Source organism: Pristis pectinata, chromosome 28, assembly GCF_009764475.1.
Source record: "Pristis pectinata isolate sPriPec2 chromosome 28, sPriPec2.1.pri, whole genome shotgun sequence".
NCBI lineage: Eukaryota > Metazoa > Chordata > Chondrichthyes > Rhinopristiformes > Pristidae > Pristis > Pristis pectinata.
In genome coordinates this window covers 3,562,924-3,582,706 of record NC_067432.1, presented here as the reverse complement: position 1 = coordinate 3,582,706, position 19,783 = coordinate 3,562,924, and the positions used below count along the sequence as shown (strand labels likewise).

General features: G+C 43.8%; 1 protein-coding gene across 1 annotated transcript in view; it reads right to left on the bottom strand.

Moving 5' to 3' along the window:
* The window catches only part of LOC127583864 (uveal autoantigen with coiled-coil domains and ankyrin repeats-like), a 97,973-nt gene extending 82,995 nt beyond the window's left edge, over positions 1 to 14,978 (bottom strand). The window contains exon 1 of the mRNA XM_052040258.1: positions 14,734 to 14,978. Within this exon, the coding sequence (XP_051896218.1) occupies positions 14,734 to 14,781 (48 nt within the window). The 5' untranslated portion in view covers positions 14,782 to 14,978. The remainder of the gene's footprint in view (positions 1 to 14,733) is intronic.
* Between the last annotated feature and the right edge of the window lie 4,805 nt (positions 14,979 to 19,783).

Below are 19,783 nucleotides of genomic sequence, written 5' to 3'. Positions count from 1 at the left end.
CAAGCTCACCCCATAGCTAATACTCACCAGCACCGGTAATATCATCCCTGGTGCTATCACATCCCTCCTGTAGTGTGGCAACCAGAAGCGTGCAGCACTCTGGCTGCATTTTAACTAAGGTTTCATACAATTCCAGCACAACCTCCTTACTCCCAAGTTCTTAGTTGGCCAATAAAAAACACCTCATATCCCTCCTTCACCACCTTTTCTGCATGTCCTGCTACTTTCCGAACTCCAGTGACCCTGACAATCTATTGTGCATTCCAAAACAGCACATTAAATAATGTTGTGAATGATGCAAGTTGTCAACACAACTAGTGTGATCTTAGTGCAACTGTGCATATAACGAGAGAGAGACCTCCTTCTCCACCAGAATCTAGAAGAGTAACTACTTGAACAAGCTTCAAGGTGTGTAATGGAATGGAATCACTGATGTCAGCATTGAATGTGTGAAGCGGTAGTAGCAGACAAAGGAGGTGGTTGGTTGGGAGTTGAGTGTATTGGTGGAACCACTTAAATAGTTCCCCTTGAGTGTTCACGAGGTGGTTGTAAATTTCTTCCCTCCATGCCGCTTATTAAAAATAAATTACAACCACTGCACTAATTTTTTTCCCCAGTAGTTGCTGGTAATGATTTTGCTATTGGGTACTTGATGGACAGCAGGGATTCAGTGGGCCAAAGGGCCTGCTCCCGTGCTGTACGACTCAATGAGACAACTAGCAGAGAATTGTACTCTCGGGTACAGTCAGGATATGGAGATACAAGAGACTGCAGATGCTGGAATCTGGAGCAAAACAAAACGAGCTGCTGGAGGAACTCAGCGGGTCAGGGTCAGGGTCAGGCAGCACCTGTGGAGGGAAATGGACAGTTGACGTTTCGGGTCAAGACACTTCATCTGGTTTAGATGAAGGGTCTCAACCAAAATGTCGGCTGTCCATTTCCCCCTAAAGAATCAGATTAAAAAAAAACAAGATGCTGGAGAAACTCAGCAGGTTAGGCAGCTTCCATGGAGAAGTGCAAGCGGTCAACATTTTGGGTCAGGACCCTTCTTCAGGAATGAAGATTGGAAAAGGGGAAGCTCAATAATATAGGGAGGGGACAAGCAGAGCAGCGATAGGTGGACAAACGAGGGGGGGCAGATGCAGGTAAGAGGTGGCGATGGGCAGATGCAGGTAAGAGGTGGCGATGGGCAGATGCAGGGGAGGAGGGGAGAGCAGATCCACCAGGGTATGGAGGTAGGTGGCATGGGGGGGTGGTTGTGGAGGAGAGAAAAAGAACAGAGAAAAAAGGCCAAGGAGAAAAAGAAGATAGGCTAAGAAAGAGAAGAAGGAGGCATGGTTGGGGGGAGTTGGTTTATTTAAAGTGGGTAACCATTTCGCAGACAAACACAGACTAGGTGACCATTTCGCAGAACACCTGCGCTCCATCCGTAACCGCGAGCTGCATCTCCCCATTGCCAGTCACTTCAACTTCCCCTCCCACTCCATCACTGACGTGTCAGTCCTCGGCCTCCTCCACTGCCAGGAGAATTCCAAGCGCAAACTGGAGGAACAGCACCTCATTTTCCGTCTTGGGACCTTACAGTCTAGCAGCACGAACATTGAGTTCTGCCACTTTAAGTAAAGCACCCCCTCACCCCACCTCGCCTCTTCTACCCTTTCCCAGCCTCTCTCTTTTTTCTCCTCGCCATTTTTTCTCTCTCCTTTTCCTGTCCTCCCCTCCCTCCCATGGGGCACCTGCCTCCATACCTGTGACCCATCCCCCAGTGGATCTGCTCTCCCCTCCTCCCCCGCACCTGCCTAACACTATCTCTTACCTGCATCTGCCTATCGCCACCTTGTGCCCACCCCGCCTCCCCTCTTTTGTCCACCTATCATGGCTGTTTTTTCCCACCATATATTGGGCTTCCCCTTTTCCTATCTTCAGTCCTGAAGAAGGGTCCTGACCTGAAACGTCGACCATCTGCTCTTCTCCACGGATGCTGCCTGACCTGCTGAGTTCGTCCAGCATCTTGTTGCCTTTTCATCTAGATTCCAGCATCTGCAATCCTTTGTTTCTCTAAAGAATCAGAATATGTCTGCTTCAACACTGAAGTCAGTGATTCAAGCTAGGTTAGGGTTCCACAGCAGGCTTTGAAGCTTGCTCAAATAATTATGCTTCAAGAAAGAGCCTGGACAATGAGCAACAGGCTGTACAAGATCACACAGAAATCCAACCCTGGCCTATTACATCAAAATGAAAAGAAACCTTGGCTGATTTCTTACTCAGAGCTCAAACCAGTGACATAGAATGAACATTTAGAGAGCACCTTTAACATTTACAACACATTCCAATTTTCCTATCATCACACGATAATCTTTGACGTCCATCAGGAAGTAGGACAAGTGATGAAAAGCTTTAGTGAAGGAGGAAGTTTAAGGTGCAGTAGAGGCACAGAAAGTGAGAGTCTAATGAGGCTTTTAAAAGCAAAGGTCTGAGGTTCACTGTTGCAGAGAATGAATTGGAAAGCACACAAGTTATTTTCAATCTGTACAAATCCTGGATTAGACCACCGTGCACAGTGTATAATTCTGTGTTACATAGTATGAAATAGTAATCAGAGGCATTAAAAATAAATTTACTAGGATGATACCAAAACAGTTAAGAATGACAGAAGAGAATGGGGCTCCACCCTCTGAAAAAGAGAGGAAATGATGTGATTGAAGCCTTTAAGGTTGGAAGAATTTGAAATACTGAGCATTTCAGAGAGGAACTCAAGGCAAAGCAATGAAACATCAAGACAAGACAATCCAGTAAATACTACAGGGAACTTGAGAGAAATTTCTTTATCCAGAAATTCACTGCATTTGGAATTCAAAATACAGATGTGGAAAATAGAAAGCACAAAATACCCGAGAGGGGAGAAAAAAAAATCAGCGAGTCAGGCAGCATCTGTGGATAGACAAGCAGTTAACGTTTTGGATCAAAAACCCTGATGAAGGTTCTGACGTATTGATTTGAAATCTGAAACATTCCTCTTCCCGCAGACAATGCCTGACCCGCTGACATTTCCCAGCATTTTCTGGTTTTATTTCAGGTTTCCAGCATCTGTAGTCTTTTTTGATTTTCAGAGACACAGAAATTCAATGTTCAGGGGCAGCTGAAGTTCCAGGCATCAATGGCAGAGCCAGAAGCACCAAAAGGGGCCAGAGTTGGAGGAAAGAAAAGTTGGAAGGGTTGCAGGGCTGTAGAAAGGTCCACAGGATAAGCAGAGGTGAAGCCATAAAGGGATCTGAATACAAGTGATGAGAATTTTAGAATTACAGACATTGCTGGATTAGAACCAATGAAGATCAGTGAACAAGAAACCATGGGCATTAGAATGGGGTAAGCTAGATAATAAAACACTCCCACAATATCACCCAAGATTTGATAATTGTGTGTTCAAGTTGTATTGTTCCGTAGGCAAGAACACCTGCTCCCAATTCCAAGATCCATGCTGGACATTAATTCAGGACACCTGGAAAACATTAATTCCCTAGAGCTTGAGTTCAAACAACCTGCTTGAAAGACATCCATGAAGCACAGACTAACTGTAAATTATCCTCCACCCCAAGGGGCTGTCCAAGAGAAGCAAAGATCAACTTTACTGTATCACTAAACTGCACACTTAAAATTCAGTCAGATTAAGTGACAAAATTGGTTAATGAGCTGGACAAGGAACCGCTTTTACTACACATTACTGGATCAGCTCATTATTCACATAACAAGTTAACAGTTGTCAGGGAATGAATTATAGCCTTGTGATGTCGGAGGACTCAATTATGGAAAAAACTGGAGGAGCAGGCTCTTTACCCTTGACAAGAGGCGACAGAGAGAACCATGCAGAGGTTAACACTGATTGATAAACTAAATCATTTTGTAATTTGAAAAGTACAACCATCCAAAAAAAAATTACAGCAAGTGGAACTTGCTTGTTTAACATCTATTATATATGCTGGGTGTGTCACTTTGTTCCATCATAATACCAACTTCAAGATGTTAGAATTACTGTAGAACAGGTCATTGGTACTTGACAAGTCTCTGGAATGTTTGTTCACTGTTCTCAAAAACTGTTCAGATGATTGTGCTCCTCCCGTCACCATCACCATGGCAACTTCAACATGGCAAAAAAAAATTACCAAAGGGTTTCACAGAAGTGCCAAACAAAATGAAAATTGACACTGAACCACTTGTGGCGATATTGGAGCAAATGACCAAAAACTTGGCCAGTGATAGTCTTGAAGGAGCACCGTAAAGAAAAGGGAAAGTCAGAGAGATCATTTGAGAGAGAGGTTTCCAGCCCAAGCAGCTGAAGGCGCAGTTGCCAAATTCAGGGATGATCTAGAGGCCAGAAATGGAGTGCAGGGAATTCAGACGTCCACAGGGCTGGAGGAGATTACAGAGACAGGAAAGACATGGGGCCATGTAAAGGTTTGAAAACAAGCTTCTCTTCCTTACAGTTGAAGTATCACCCCCATTTGTCTCTGACACCCCTCTCCAAGGTACAAACACAAGTTGGCTAATGTAGTTTCCCAATCTACCACTGAAGTATGTCAGCAGCCTTCCAGTGTGATCTCATTGAAACATACAACATTCTTACAAGGCTCGACGGGGTTGGGGTGTTTAGAACCAGGAGTCACAGTCTCAAAATAAGGGGTCAGCCATTCAGGACTCGAGAAGAAGATTCTTTACCCCAAGGTTAGTGAACCTTTAGAGTTTTCTACCCTTGATCACTGTAGAGTACATTCCAGACAGACATCAGTAGATTTTTGGAGCAAAAAGCAAACCGATGGTGGAACTCAGCAGGTCAGGCAGCATCCATGCAGGTAAAGAGATAGCTGACATTTACAGTCAAGACCGCGCCCCCCCTTTCCCCTGATCATGCCCATAACCTCTAACACCAAAAGAAATTGTGTCATAGTTTTAGGTCTCCCAAGGGAGGAGGGAAAGGGGAGTGAAGAGAGATATTCTGTGATGAAAGCTGGGAGGCCAAGGTCAGGAAGTCAGAGTATGAAAGCATGGTGTTAGATTACGGGACCAGCAGCGAGGTGCTGGGCATCAACCCAGATACACATTCCAATCCCACCACGGCAGCTGCAGAAATTAAATCAATGTGGAACTAAAGGCCACCTCAGTGACAGTAAAGGTGATAGGTGATTAGCAACCACAAGAGACCTTGAAGAGAATGAGTGATGGCAGTCTTCTGGGAGAGTGAGAGCATCTGGAGAGGTGATAGGTGATTAGCAACCACAAGAGACCTTGAAGAGAATGAGTGATGGCAGTCTTCTGGGAGAGTGAGAGCATCTGGAGAGGTGGGAGGAGGGAAAGAAAGCAGGGTAATTAACGGGGAGGGACTAAGAGTAATGGAGCCAGTTTGGGGGTGTGGGGAGAAAGAGAACAAAAGTAGGGAGGCTAAAGAAGGGGTGACTGAAGCACGTGGTCATCAGGAAAAGGGGAGGTGGGTGGGGAAGAGGGTGTAGTCAACATCATGTGCCATTGTGTTTTTGGTCAGAGAAGGTCTGTATGCACACATCCATCCACATACGTGTGGCAAGTCTCTGCAGCACAGTCTGTGTCTCAGACCTCCTCGCTCCTAGATGGAGGCTTTGCTCCTTCATGCCCATATGATAGCTGCCACCCTACGTTCAAAGAATTCACAAAGAAGCACCTTCCATTCAGAACCAGTGTTCTTCAGGGAAGGAGATTATCTATCCTCACCCAGTCTGGCCGTTATTTGACTCCAGACCCACAAATGTGGTCAGTTCTTCACTGCCTCTCAGTTCAGGCCCAACTAAAGATGGACAATAGATGCTGGCATTGTCTGTGGTGTCCACATCCCACGAACAAACAAATCAAAATGAAGGAGTTGACACTTACCAATATGCTGCACATTACTAGTAATTTGTAAATTTTTTTTGGCTTTTACTTACAATTTCCAATTACCATCTGATTATTTCAAAATGGTTACTGACAGTGCTTAGTGAGAGTGCAAGTGAAATTTGCCACAATTTTCATGTTTTAAATCCAAGTACACAAACATTTTTATTATCACACCACAACAACCTTCCAACTTTAACCTCAGCACCACACATCCTTGAGATTAGAGACTGATACGTGATCGATCTAACTCATCCGATAACAAAACAGACAACTACCTTCAATAGTCTGGAGATACAGATACATCAATCATGGAGAAAGAAGCTTCTATATCAGAGAAGTCTGTACAGACAACCGTCTGCAATGGTTTAGTTATAAATCACTTGGAGGCAGTTGCCTGCAACGGGATGTGAAAAACATTCTTCAGACTACAGACTCATTGCACAATTACTGGATGAATCACGATATATTTCTTCGTCACGACTGGCACCAACCTATCCAACAGCACGTACAGTTTGGGACAAGCAAGAGATCCACACCCAAAACATTAATTTTTCTCTTTCAGATACACAGTTCTATCTCCCAGAGCTTTATCTTCACTCCAGGACTATTCTTCCCCCAGTCAGACAATTGGGTGAGGAAGTACGATGCTGGTGCAAACTCTGAGCCTGGCTGCCAAAGCATATAGTTATTCTTTAGTGATTTACCATAATCAAAGTCCATAATATTGACAAGTTTTCTTTAAAAGTGAAGACACACCTCAGCTTCAGGTTCTATGGCTTATAAATATTACTTAATGTATTCAAATTGGTTCAGTTTTCAAAATAACACCAAATAGAACCTTTAAAATATCTTGGCACCAAACGCTGGTGTCTGTTGAAATCAGAAGATAAGGCAATACTGAAAGAAAAGTACAGCGATCGTCAGTCTCGTTTACTGGGCAAAACCAAGTCCGAACTTGCTCTTTCAGCCATCAAACCTCACCACTCCCAGTCACAGCACAATGAGACCAATAAACTGGTAATAAAGCCAACATCCTCCAACAATCAAATTTACAATCTACGAATGAGTTCGCAGGTCACCTCAGTCAGAAAGTTCTTGGTTCAAGCTCTACCACAATGTCAAACAGAAAAACTGGACAAAGGGACATTCAATCTACGTCTCAGGGCAACTCTTGCCTTGGCCCTCTGAGCAATTCCCCAGCTCACATTTCACACACCCAAGGCAGTGCATCTTTCCTCGTCTTCTTCATTCACACGGGATATTGGCAATGTCGGCACGCACCATCCATCCACGGTTGGCCCTGACAACACAGGCAGTGGGAACATGGAGCTCCTGAGTACTGGGAATTGTCAGATGACTGGCAGGGGTCAAAGTAAAGGCAAGATGAATAAGCACAGCAGGCTGGGGGGGGGGGGGGGGTGGTGGGGGGGGGGGGGGCGAGGGGGGTGAAGAGGACAAAAAGAAAGAACAAGCAGAAAGGCTTGGGTAAAGGTCAGGAGGCAGACCAGATCAGTTGAATGGCCTTTGCTCTAATTTCCATACAGTTCAGTGAAATGGAATCACACCATTCCCCATTAAACACAGATTACAATTTTACAAAATTCAAGCATTAAAGCCAGATTTACCCCAAAAAACCTCCATTGACCCAGTTTGCATTAAATCTGCCAATAGATCTGTGTTTTAATCTCATAGGAATGCAGCTGATGAGGCAATAAAGTTCTTCCTCTATCCATTACATTCCATTGAGCAAACATCTCCCTGGTCGGGGAAAAAACGTGGAGCTACAACCGTGCCAGCCAAAAAACAGGAGTCTCATTCACCAACAGCAGTGGTCACATTCTTGCCGTTTATTGACACACAGACCAATAACAGACTCAGCAACCTGCAGTCTATTAGGGGCGATATCTTCAGAGAGTCTGCAGCCCCTCTTTGAATACATGGATGGGGGAGATCTGGAGGGTTATGGACTGGGTGCAAGTCAATGGGACTAGCGGAATCAAGTTTCGGCACATACTAGAAGGGCCGAATGGCCTGTTTTCTGTGCTGTAGTGTTCTATGGTTCTACTCAAAAAGGACTGTTCCTCAAATTCTGGCTGCACTTCAACCTCACACTCTTGATCTTAGGACACCCAGTGCAGAGAAGTTCGAGGACCTCCTGTATGTCTGCTCCTGGGCTTGGCTAGCGTGCCCATTCTGAGATCCAGAGAGTGACCTGTTGGAGATTCTGTCCAAACAGTCTGCCTGCCCCACTTCTGCAAGAGAATCAATGCCCAGGTGTCCCTGGAATGGAAGCACACACTGTCCACTGGAGTCCTTCCAGGGCTGCTGGGCATCACAGGGGTGCATCTGGACAAGGAGTTTTTATCTAACTGTCGATTTTGCGAATTATTTTAAAACAAGAGTCATATAAAATTGGGGCCTGGAGATGAAGTCCAAGTAAAAAAAAAGAAATGGGTTCTGATGAAGAGTCTTCAACCTGAAACGTTAACTCGGTTTCTCTTCTGACGTGGCCTGACCTGCTGAGTATTTCGAGCATTTGTACTTATTTTAGATTTGCTGTTTTTTTTTTATTTTCACTTTAAAAAAAACAGGTTAGATAGTCGGGAGAAAAAGAGGGCAGCACCATCCAAAGCCATGAATACTCTGCCTCTGTGGCAACACATTGCTCCTCCCCTATAACGATTAACTCAGTCTGCCACCCTCAATGGCAGCTCAGAAGACCAGTGTTTCCCCCCGCTCCCAAACATGGGATATTCACTCCCGTTTCTCTCTGCAAAGTGCTAAACAAAATGACGAATTTACAACCTCAGCCTCATTGCTTCAACATTTCCATCAAACTAACCACTAAAGAAGCAACAAATCTGCTGGAGGAACTCAGCGGGTCGAACAGCATCTGTGGAGGGAAAGGAATTGTCGATGCTTTGGGTCGAGACCCTGCAGCAGTCCAGTTTGTTTGATGCGCCAGATTCCAGCATCTGTAGTCCCTTTGTGTAACTATGAAAGAACATTCACAAACCCAGTCAGATAAAACCTGTAATATTGCACAAAAGCAAAACTCCACAGCTGCTGGCAATCTGAAGTTGGTTGAAATGCTCAGGTCAGGCAGTGTCTGTGAAGACTGAAGCACTGGGCTAGAAATGGCTGCCAAAGGCAACTCGTCTACACTCAGACCAATGTTGGGGATGAGGTAAATATTTACCTACTGTGGATCTCCCAACATCAGCTTGCTGGCAAGTGCTGATGCAATTCTAAACAGGGACACCATGTGTGGCAGCATGCACTTGTGTGATGTAACGCATTGCTGGGTGGGTGGGGGTGGGGAGTGGCGGGTGCACGCAGTGGCTGGGGGAAAAAAAAAATCAACATCGGAAAGTCCATGGCCCCGACCTCCTCCAGCTGTCAATGACCACGAATGCCCCTGACCTTTATAAAATTGCCACAGATACTCAGATAGCAAATATTGGGATTTCTGTAATCACATACTGCAGATATACTGGCATTTCCTAGCTAGTTCTGGCCCTTTACTAGCGATTAAGATTTCTTTATTAGTCACACGTACATTGAAACACACAGTGAAATGCATCTTTTTGTGTGGAGTGTTCTGGGGGCAGCCCGTAAGTGTTGCTACGCTTCCAGCACCAACATAGCATGCCCACAACTTCCTAACCCGTATGTCTTTGGAATGTGGGAGGAAACCGGAGCATCCAGAGGAAACCCACACAGACACAGGGAGAACGTACAAACTCCTTACAGACAGCGGCCGGAATTGAACCCAGGTCGCTGGTGCTTTAATAGCGTTACGCTAACCGCTACACTACCGTGCCTGCCTACACTCTGCACAGTTCAGGGGAATACTGATGAAGCATAGTAAGCTATGGGCCACGTGCTGGTAAATAGGATTAGTATGGATAGGACCTGGCCGGAATGGATATAGTGGGCCGAATCCTATCCTATGACTATCATCTCTAAACCTGCAACATGACAACTGTATGCTGCAGTGGAACACCATCACCTCCAAGCCCCACACAATCACAACGTAAAACATTTAGACAATCTCTTCCTGGATCAAAATCCTTCCACACAGCAGTGAGTACCTTGACCTTGCACTGGATTGCGACATTTTAAAGAGCTCACTACCACCTTCTCAAGGAACAACTGCCAGGTACAAGAAATGTTGACCTAACCACGAAAACAAACTACTATAAAAATCCAGTATTATGATGCTTGCTGCCCAGTTGAATAACAGCAACAGAATTTGCTTTGAATACAGGCAAACATTTTAATCCCTTTTCAGAAGGATTTACGCTCACACAAAGAAAGAACGGGTCAATCGTGGAGCAGCAGTGAAGGAAGAACTTCAATTGGGTAAAAGTCCAGAACGTTAATAACTTGCACTCGTGATAAGAGCCCAAAAAACGCCACCATTGTTGTGCACTGTTTGGCTTTAACATACGGTCATAAAAAGCAGAAACAGAAGTTGTGTAAATACCCCCAACCTGCTCTCCCATTCAGCAAGACCACAGCTGATACCCCTTATTCTGCATTGTTTTACCCTGTACTACCTCAACGCACTATGTAATGAATTGATCTGTACAAACGGTATGCAAGACAAGTTTTTCACTGTACATGTGACAATAATAAACCAATTTCAATTCCCCATGAACTAAAAATCCATTTCACCCCTGAATATATTTAAGCGATTTAGCTTCCACCTTTCTGGGTTAAAACAAATCCAAAGTTTCACGACCCTCAAAAGAAATCACTCATCTTCTGAAATGGGCAACCTCATATTCTGAGATCATGGCCTCCACCCAGCTCCCCACCTGTCACACCCCTCAGCAACTTGCATTTCAACAAAATTACCAACAAGGATAGGCCCAATTTGACATTACAAATGTTTCCTGTGTTATTTTAAGTTACATACATCACGAGATGATAGCCCAAGGCAGGCAGATCAACCAACACAACTGGACATGGAAAGTATTTCACCGATCCTATTCTCAAGAGCAAAGATCAAGTGGGATGCTCTCCTACAAAAACCATTAAAATATCTACCTCAGCAGACAGGAGTCAAATTGCAACAATTTGTGGGGAATTGCCTGTGCCCCTATAGTGTGCAGACTACATTATATGCTCAAGTAGAGATGACTATTTCCCATTTCTGAATTCTTCTTTGCATCTCTGGTTGTCTGAAACCATTCTTTTACAATCACTCCTTTAGATCATGTTCTAGGAAAGCAGGTCCATTAACCAGGTCCCAACATCCATACAGATGCAACACCTCGACTTCCTCAGAGACACAAGGAAATTCAACATGTCCCCAATGACTCTTACCATAGAAACCATCCTATCCAGATGCATCAGGGCTTGGTATGGCAACTACTCTGTCCAAGACCACAAGAAATTGCAGAGAGTTGTGAATGCAGCCCAGTCCATCACACAAAACAACCTCCCCTCCACTACCTCAGGAAAACAGCTAACATAATCACGAACCCCTCCCAGCCCGGTCACTCTCTCTTCTCCTGTTGGGCAGAAGATACAAAAGCCTGAGAGCACAAACCGTCAGACTCAAGGACAGCTTCTATCTTACAGTTATCAGACACTTGAACAGACCTCTTGCACAACAAAAGATGAACTTGAACTCCCAATCTACCTCATCGTGGCCTTTGCACTTTGTCTACCCGCACTGTACTTTCTCTGTAACTGCATCACTATATTCTGCATTGTTTTCTTTTACTACTCAAGGAAGTGGTTGAGGCAGGTACATTTACAACACATAAAAGGCACTTGGACAGGTACATGGATAGGAAAGGTTTGGAGAGATATGGGCCAAACGCGGGCAAATGGGACTAGCTTAGATGGGACTCTTGGTCAGCATGGACCAGTTGGGCCGAAGGACTCTATAAACTTCAACGTAATTATGTACGGAATGATCTGTCTGGATGGCACACAAAACAGAAGCTTTTCACTGTATCTCAGTACATAAACCAATCAATAAATAATCCAGTGGCAGGATCATACACCCCTTTTCCATCAAGCATTAGACTCTGACATTGGAATCAACGAGCTGATTTGTTCGCACCAATCCTCGGAAAAAGTTAACCCCGTCCAAGCATCCAGCCGATGCAAGCACAAGACTAAAGCTGCTTTTGCTTCTGTCTAATCCACACACAAAACAACTCATTGCTGGAAAGGGTTCTATTTTAAGTGTGCTGACAAGGGAGCAATGCGCCAGGCAAAGCCCACCAGAATGCACTCAAGGTCAATTCGTAGAGTTAAACAATGTATAAAAATATATAAGATTAACCCAACACAATCAGGATGCTGCAACAACGAAGGAAAGCAGAATGAAAGTTTTAAATTTAGTTTGTACCTTCACAGCCTCTGAACACCCCAAACAACTGAACAAACCGTGAAACACTAAATGGAGTCACTGCTGGATGGCAGGAAACAAGCAACTAATTCCCACACTCCGAGCAGTCACAAGATCGACGTAGGTTATTTTAATAGTGTTAAATCAGAGGCAATTTTTGGCTAAAGCACCGAGGGTAACACCCCTACTCTTTGAAGTAGTAACTGAAAGATCTTTTACAACCAGAAGGCAGCCATGGTACAGCAGGTACGAGGGGCTGAATGGTCTACTCCCATTCCTGTTTCTTGTGTCCACAGTGCAATGCTTCTTGTTCTAACTTACAAGACATGCAAGTTCCTACGACCAGTAATGTGATGATAAACCAGGTAGCCTTTAGTGGCTGCAAAAGAACCTGCAGATGCTGGAATCTGGAAGAACACACAAAGTGCTGGAGGATCTCAGCGGGTCGGACCATCGACCTTTCGGGTCGAGACCCTTCAACTGGATCAGGCTATTTCCCTCTGTATATGTTAAGATGCTGCAGCGCTTTGATCTCAGTACATGTGACAATTTGGACCCACTGAGTTCCTCCAACACTTTGTATGTTGCAACCTTTTGTGGTTGTTTGCCAGATAACTATTAGCCAGAACACCAGCTCTGCTCTCTTTGAAATGGTGACAGGGATATTTCACATCTAGCTGAGAGAACAGCAGAGCTTCAGTTTAACATCTCACCTCAAAAGATAGCACAGCATTCCCTGAAGAGCCAGCATAGATTTTTGTGTTCAAGTCTCTGGAGTAGGACCGGAATCCCAACCTCCTGACTGAGCTAAAGCTGACAGATTTGACTCACTGATATGCCTTGATTCTGCATCTCAGCTGCAACCAAAAGGTGCTTAACACAAGGTAAAACTGGAAGAGTCTGGAAACATTCAGCTTATTCACCAACATCTGGAATGAACATTCATCGTTTTGTGGCAGGATCAGAACTGAAGCATTAGTATGCCTGTCCTATTCCTGACATTTCTAGTAGTTTGTCACTGATTAAGTGTTTAGCATTACAGTACTTGCCTCTCATTTGTAATGTCTAGTACAAGATACCTCCACTTCCTCTGTAACTGGAACACTTTATTCTGCATTCTGCTATTGTTTTCCCTTGTGCTACCTCAATACACTGATGTGATGAAATGATCCGTATGGATGGCATGCAAAACAAAGTTTTTCACTGTACCTCGGTACAGGTGACAACAATAAACAAATTTACCAATTTACTTGTATCTCACAGCAGTGGAGCTGTTCAGTGAATTCAAAATCAACTGACTTCACTCAGTCCGAAAAGTCACAAATATAAAGATGCACACCAGCAAATTAATTTCATTTCCAACTACAGGGAAATTAGATCTTCGCATTATAACCCAGCAGCAGCTCCCATCAATGAATAGAGTGGGGGTAGAGAATATAGAAAGTGCAACATTCAGCTTTCTCTCACTATACTCAGACCCAGTAGGGGAATCCTTAAGAAAAAAAATTGGCAAAATAGTTGAACAAAGACAGAACTCAACAAATGTACCACTTTAAAGATCAAAAACTATCTTAAAATATTTGGACAATTTTCAAAAGCCTTCAGAAAGACATGCACATTAATTATCGGGTCAGCATCACAAGGCTGCAACTGATGGGAAATGCCCATATATTGCCCTACACTGCCCAATGATTTAAGGGACATAAAACGTTGGCTGGCAAATATCGAAGCAAGTGCAGTCAACAGTATCATCACACTTATGGGGGAGTTATCATTTTCTTGAGACTAATTATAAACAAACATAGAAGAGTCAGTGCAGATGTATGGAAAATATTAGATAACTGGGACTGATTCCAAGCATGCCATCTAATCAAAGTCAGCATCTGCTTTCTGTGGAGATCTGATATCTGGGAATGATTATCAGACTGCAAATTAACTTGGGCACCAACAGATATGAGAATTATCACAAGAAATCAGAGGATTCAACATTACCCCCAAATGCATACACCCGAAAGTCACACCACAGCAATCGCGCATTGGGCTCACTTTCAAACTCAACATAAACTAATCGCAAGACCTCAGTAGCAGACCAGGGTGCGGTGTTTTGTGGCAGACGTGCGTGTGTGTATGTATGCATGCATGCATATGTGCATGTGTAAAAGTGATTTCAACCCACAAAGGTGCGCTTAAACTCAACTGAACAACCACCTCCCAAATACAACAGACTTCAGAAATACCAGGTTTAATGAAACCACCTTGCCAAACCAACCCTCCCCACTGAAGATTGTAGCAAAAGTGCTTGGATCAAAGTATATAGAAACACACCGGCCCCGCACAATGAGTCACTGCTAAGTTATAAAACTCCAGAAGGAATTTTCCCCACGTTAAGTGAAGCCTCGGAACTGCAGAATAACCACAACCCGGCGAGTCAGACACTGAGGCTGCAACTTTCAACTTACGTTGGGAGTCACTTCGTGTTTCTTCAGCCGTGACTTCAAGCTCTTCATGGCTACTCCAGTCTAAAGGTTTATATTTTATTCCCGGAGGAGGACTGCGAGGTTTGTGCGCCGACTTTGGTGTTTCCCCCCCAAACTTTTGAACTTTCCGGGCAGCGGAGGAGCGCTGCCAAACTCCGCCAAAACTTCCCTCCTCCCGGCATCGGCTCACCTGACGCACGGCGTCGCCTCCGATTGACACCTGCCGCTGGCCAATCGCGTCGACGCCGCCGGCGGGATGAGGGGGGAGGGTCCAGCCAATGGGAAGGGGAAGAGTCGGGGAGGCGGGATTTCCTGGCTTTGATGGACGGTCCTTAGGGCGCAAACGCGCCCGGGTGCTCACCTGGGACTCTGCAAACCGCAGCAGCCCAATGCAATCGGCTGATCCTTGTGCATTTTATTTTCTACAGCATCCGGCCCTGTTTTATCTAAAAACTCATCCAATAGTAATTAATTATTGTTTTTTTTTCCAGCATTTGCTGTATTGTTATTTACCATCTGCACTTTTCTTTATTATTTTCAGCATTATTTATCTTTAGGAATTTTAGTTGCAAGACACCTGATCCTCAATTTTACTTATAAGTTCCCACTGCAGTAATTTTTCTACTAAACTCTATTTTATGAATTTTATTCATATAAGGTCTGTTTCTAAAGATTATTTTAAAATGTGTTCTGTATTGCATTACTTTATGAATTTTACTTGTAAGATATATATTTTCCTGCTATTACAGACTTCCTCCTGTATTATTGATATTGAGCAGTATTGATTGGCAATTGTTAAATGTATAATATTACGCATTTTATTCCAGAGAGAAGTGAACAATATCTGTTGTTTATGCTGGGTTCTTTGATCTGATACAGACCATATGACTGAGCTCATGAGTGTTGTATTCACAGTCTGAACAATAAGTGCATGTGAGAGCATGAGTGAAATTTTCAGTTACCACCCTAATGTCTCTGTTGGCTTGGTGTCAAGTTTTGTTCAATTATGATTCAGCAAGGTACCTTGAGACATTTTCCTTAATTAATGTTTAATACAAGTTGTGGTTAATATTTTAATAAAAAGGTGAACTCCCAAAAAAAGTAAATCTACCTTAAATTTACTCAGTTGTGAATGCTAAGAAGTTATTTTCATCACTGGAGGGCCTACAACTTGGAGTAAGGGATTAACCATTCGATATATGGTGGAAATTTATATATCAGAAGCTGTAAATCTTTGGAATTCTCTATCACTGAGAGTGGCAGATGCTGAATCTTTAAGTGTTTTCAAGGATGGGATGGATTGATTTTTAGGCTGTAGAAGAATTAAGGTTATGGGAAGCAATCAGGAAGGTGAAGCTGAGGGAACAGTCAGATCAGTCGTGATATGGAACAGCAGAGCTGGCTCAAGGGACTGAATGGCCAAATCTTGCTCCTGTTTTACCTAACTGATGGGAATAAAGACAGCCCATAAGGACTTGCACTTGTCCATTCTCTATTTCAGTCAGCTCCTGACAGATATCTGTCAATCTTGTACAATATGGACATGTTGTGTAGAATATGTCAAACTTCAAAGAATTAAAGTATTCTTTTCTCTGTTGGCTTTTTTGTACCTGAAAGCTCAGACTCTTTATGTACAGTTTCACTATTTCCCTGATCTCATGAAGAAGGTGTTATTCATGTGACATCTAGTGTCCAGTCACATACTCAGGGAATGTCAGCCAGTGTCCATTCACACCCAATGCCATAGGTGCTACTGAATATTAAAGCAGTGAAATTGAGATGCTGAAGGTGGCAGAGGTCAGGAAGATGCTTCCACCTGTGGGCGAGTCCGGGTCTAAGAGCTGTAAGACATACCATCATCTGCAGTCCTTTGTCACCTCCACCTATCACTTCCCAGCCTCAGTCACTAGTTCCACTCTTCCCTCGTCCATCTGCCTACCACCCCTCCTGACCTGGATCCATCTATCACTTGCTGGCTCTTGCTCCCCCCCCACCCCCGTTCCTCTCACCTCTTTATACCGGCTATCTCCCCGCTGTCTTTCAGTCCAGATGAAGGGTCTTGACCCGAAACATTGACTCTCCATTTCCCTCCACAGATGCTGCCTGACCCACTGAGTTTCTCCAGCAGCTTGTTTTTTGCTGTAAAACATTAGATGGTCTTCAATCAAGAAAGACTGGATAATCTACAAATATTACAAAAGACAAACACTCAAGTCCAGGTACAAACATTATAAAAGTGAACCCCATTAGAGAAAAAAGTTCATTTACACATTTGCAAGTGCAATGTGATTTGATACAGTGTCGACTCTGATAAAAAAGATACCAAAACAAATAAAAAGTGTGAATAAAAAATTAGAAACGAAGGAAACCCCTCGAGGTGGAAAGTGATGAGAATGTGGAATGTGGCTGAAGTGAAATAGCAGAGATAAGAGACTAGAAAAGTGGATAAGCTGAAGACGTAACGTGGGGCGAACTCCTGTGGAGCAAAACTTTGCCATGGATCGGTTGGGCCAAATGGACCGTTTCTCTGCTGTAAAATTCCACGGAATTCTACTTCTGTCTCTGTAATCCCAAGTCACTGGGGTCACTCTGCTTTTCTCAAACCCATCTCTGAGATCAGTTAACGTGGCACAGACCTCGGGTCAAAACTAAGATATTTCAAGTTCAAGTTTATTTTCAAGGCAAATATACCCAGGATATAAATGAAAATTAGCATTTTACAGCAGCAGCACTGTACATTACAAACATGACAAGGATAAGTTATCATAAACTTAAATTAACATAAGTTATACATAACTTACCCAACAAAATAAACAAAACATAATGACATTAGTGAAATTTGAAAGGGAGGAAGAAAGAAATATAGTCTGAGGCAGCGTTAGGGTCTGTTCAAGGACATGATGGCATTGGGGAAGAAGCTTCAAACAGTGGGGGTGGGCAGCAGATGTTTCAAGTTTCACCTCTAACAAAGGGTTGCAGCCAAAACATTCACCCGTTCTGATGAAAAGTCACGAAGCTGAAACACTAACTTTGTTTCTGTCTCCACAGATGTCGCGGTGTTTTTCTCTGTGTCAGAAGGTTCAGGGTGAATAGTTAAAACCTTTTCCCCACAGTAGGAGTGTCAAAAACAAGAGGGCAAAGGTTTAGGGTGAGAGGGAGTTTTTAAGGGGAAAGTTTTTTACACAGAGCGTGGCAGTGGAATCAGGTACAATTACCATGTTTAAGAGGCATTTATGCAGACACATAAATAGGCAAGGCATAGAAGGATACAGTCCCAGTGTGAACAAATTGGATTTATCTAGATGGGCAAAAAGGTCAGCAGGGTCTGTTTCTGTGCTGTGCCACTCTACGACTGCAGCACAGTCTCCAGGCTGGCAGTCAGCTGCAGGACTGTGGGAGTGCTACACTGCTGTCAGTGTGGGCACAGAAGATCCCGCAGCAATAATTGGAAGAAGAAAGCTGCCTGAAGATTCACCCGTTTATAATCTTCCATTAATACCCACCAGGGCTCCCACCAATCAAACGTGGGACATTGGAGAACCCACATCAGTGGAAGGCATGGTCAATCCTAAAGCATAAAACTACAAAACCAGAAGACCATAAGACATAGGAGCAGAATTGGGCCATTCAGCCCATCGAGTCTGACCCACCATTCGATCATGGCTGATTTATTTTTCCCTCCCAACCCCATTCTCCTGCCTTCTCCCCATAACCTTTGACGCCCTTACAAATCAAGAACCTACCAACCTCCGCTTTAAATATACCCAATGACAAGGCCTCTACAGCCATCTGTGGCAATGAATTCCACAGATTCACCACCCTCTGGCTAAAGAAATTCCTCCTCATCTCTGATCTAAAGGGATGTCCTTTTATTCTGAGGCTGTGCCCTCTGGTCCTAAACTCTCCCATTACTGGAAACATCCTCTCCACGTCCACTCTGTCCAGGCCTTTCAATATTCGGTAGGTTGCAATGAGATCCCCCCTCATCCTTCTAAGCTCCAGTGAGTACAGGCCCAGAGCTATCAAACGCTCCTCATACGTTAACCCTTTCATCCCTGGGATCATTCTTGTAAACCTCCTCTGGAACCTCTCCAACACCAGTACATCCTTCCTTAGATACAGGGCTCAAAACTACTCACAATCCTCCAAATGTGGTCTGACCAACGCCTTTGAAAGCCTCATCAGTACATCCTCTTTTATCTTAGTCCTCTCAAAGTAATGCTAACAATACATTTGCCTTCCTTACTACCGACTCAACCTGCAAGTTAACCTTTAGGGAATCCTGCACTAGACTCCCAAGTCCCTTTGCACCTCTGATTACTGAATTCTCTCTCCATTTAGAAAGTAGTCTGTGCCTTTATTCCTTCTACCAAAGTGCATGACCGTACACTTCCCTACGCTGTATTCCATCTGCCACTTCCTTGCTCATTCTCCCAACCTGTCCAAATCATTCTGCTTTTACAGTTACACATCCTCCCATTTAAGTTGCAATCACATAAAAAGCAATTTGTTATCTGCTGTTTCATCAGTGTTGGTTACAATGCCAACTGAGATCTGAAACATTTCCAGTCTAAATAAGAAAGTTCTTTGGTAGCATTGGCTGGAAATTTGGAAGGGTTAGAATCTGCTTCCTATATCCTTTGTTTATTTAACACAGATTCCTGGAAAACACATCAGCTTAAAGCCATCCATTATTAGCCCTGCCCTTGTTCAAGTGTTGAAACTGAAACACTAAAGGACCTCTGTGTCCAGCAATCCATCTATTGCTTACCAAACATTAAATGTAATGTTTGCCACATTAACATCACAGATCAACAGCAGTTGATGCTGGTCACCAGAAGAGTGATTACATACAGAAGCATCAGAGAGATTCACAGTGTGGATTGCACAAAAGGTCCACACCTTGCTTATTAGGTCTGGGACCTGAATCTCACCAACTGGTTGCCTCATTATAGGAAGGATGTGGAAGCTTTAGAGAGGGTGCAGAGTAGATTTACCAGGATGCTACCTGGATTGGAGAGCATGTCTTATG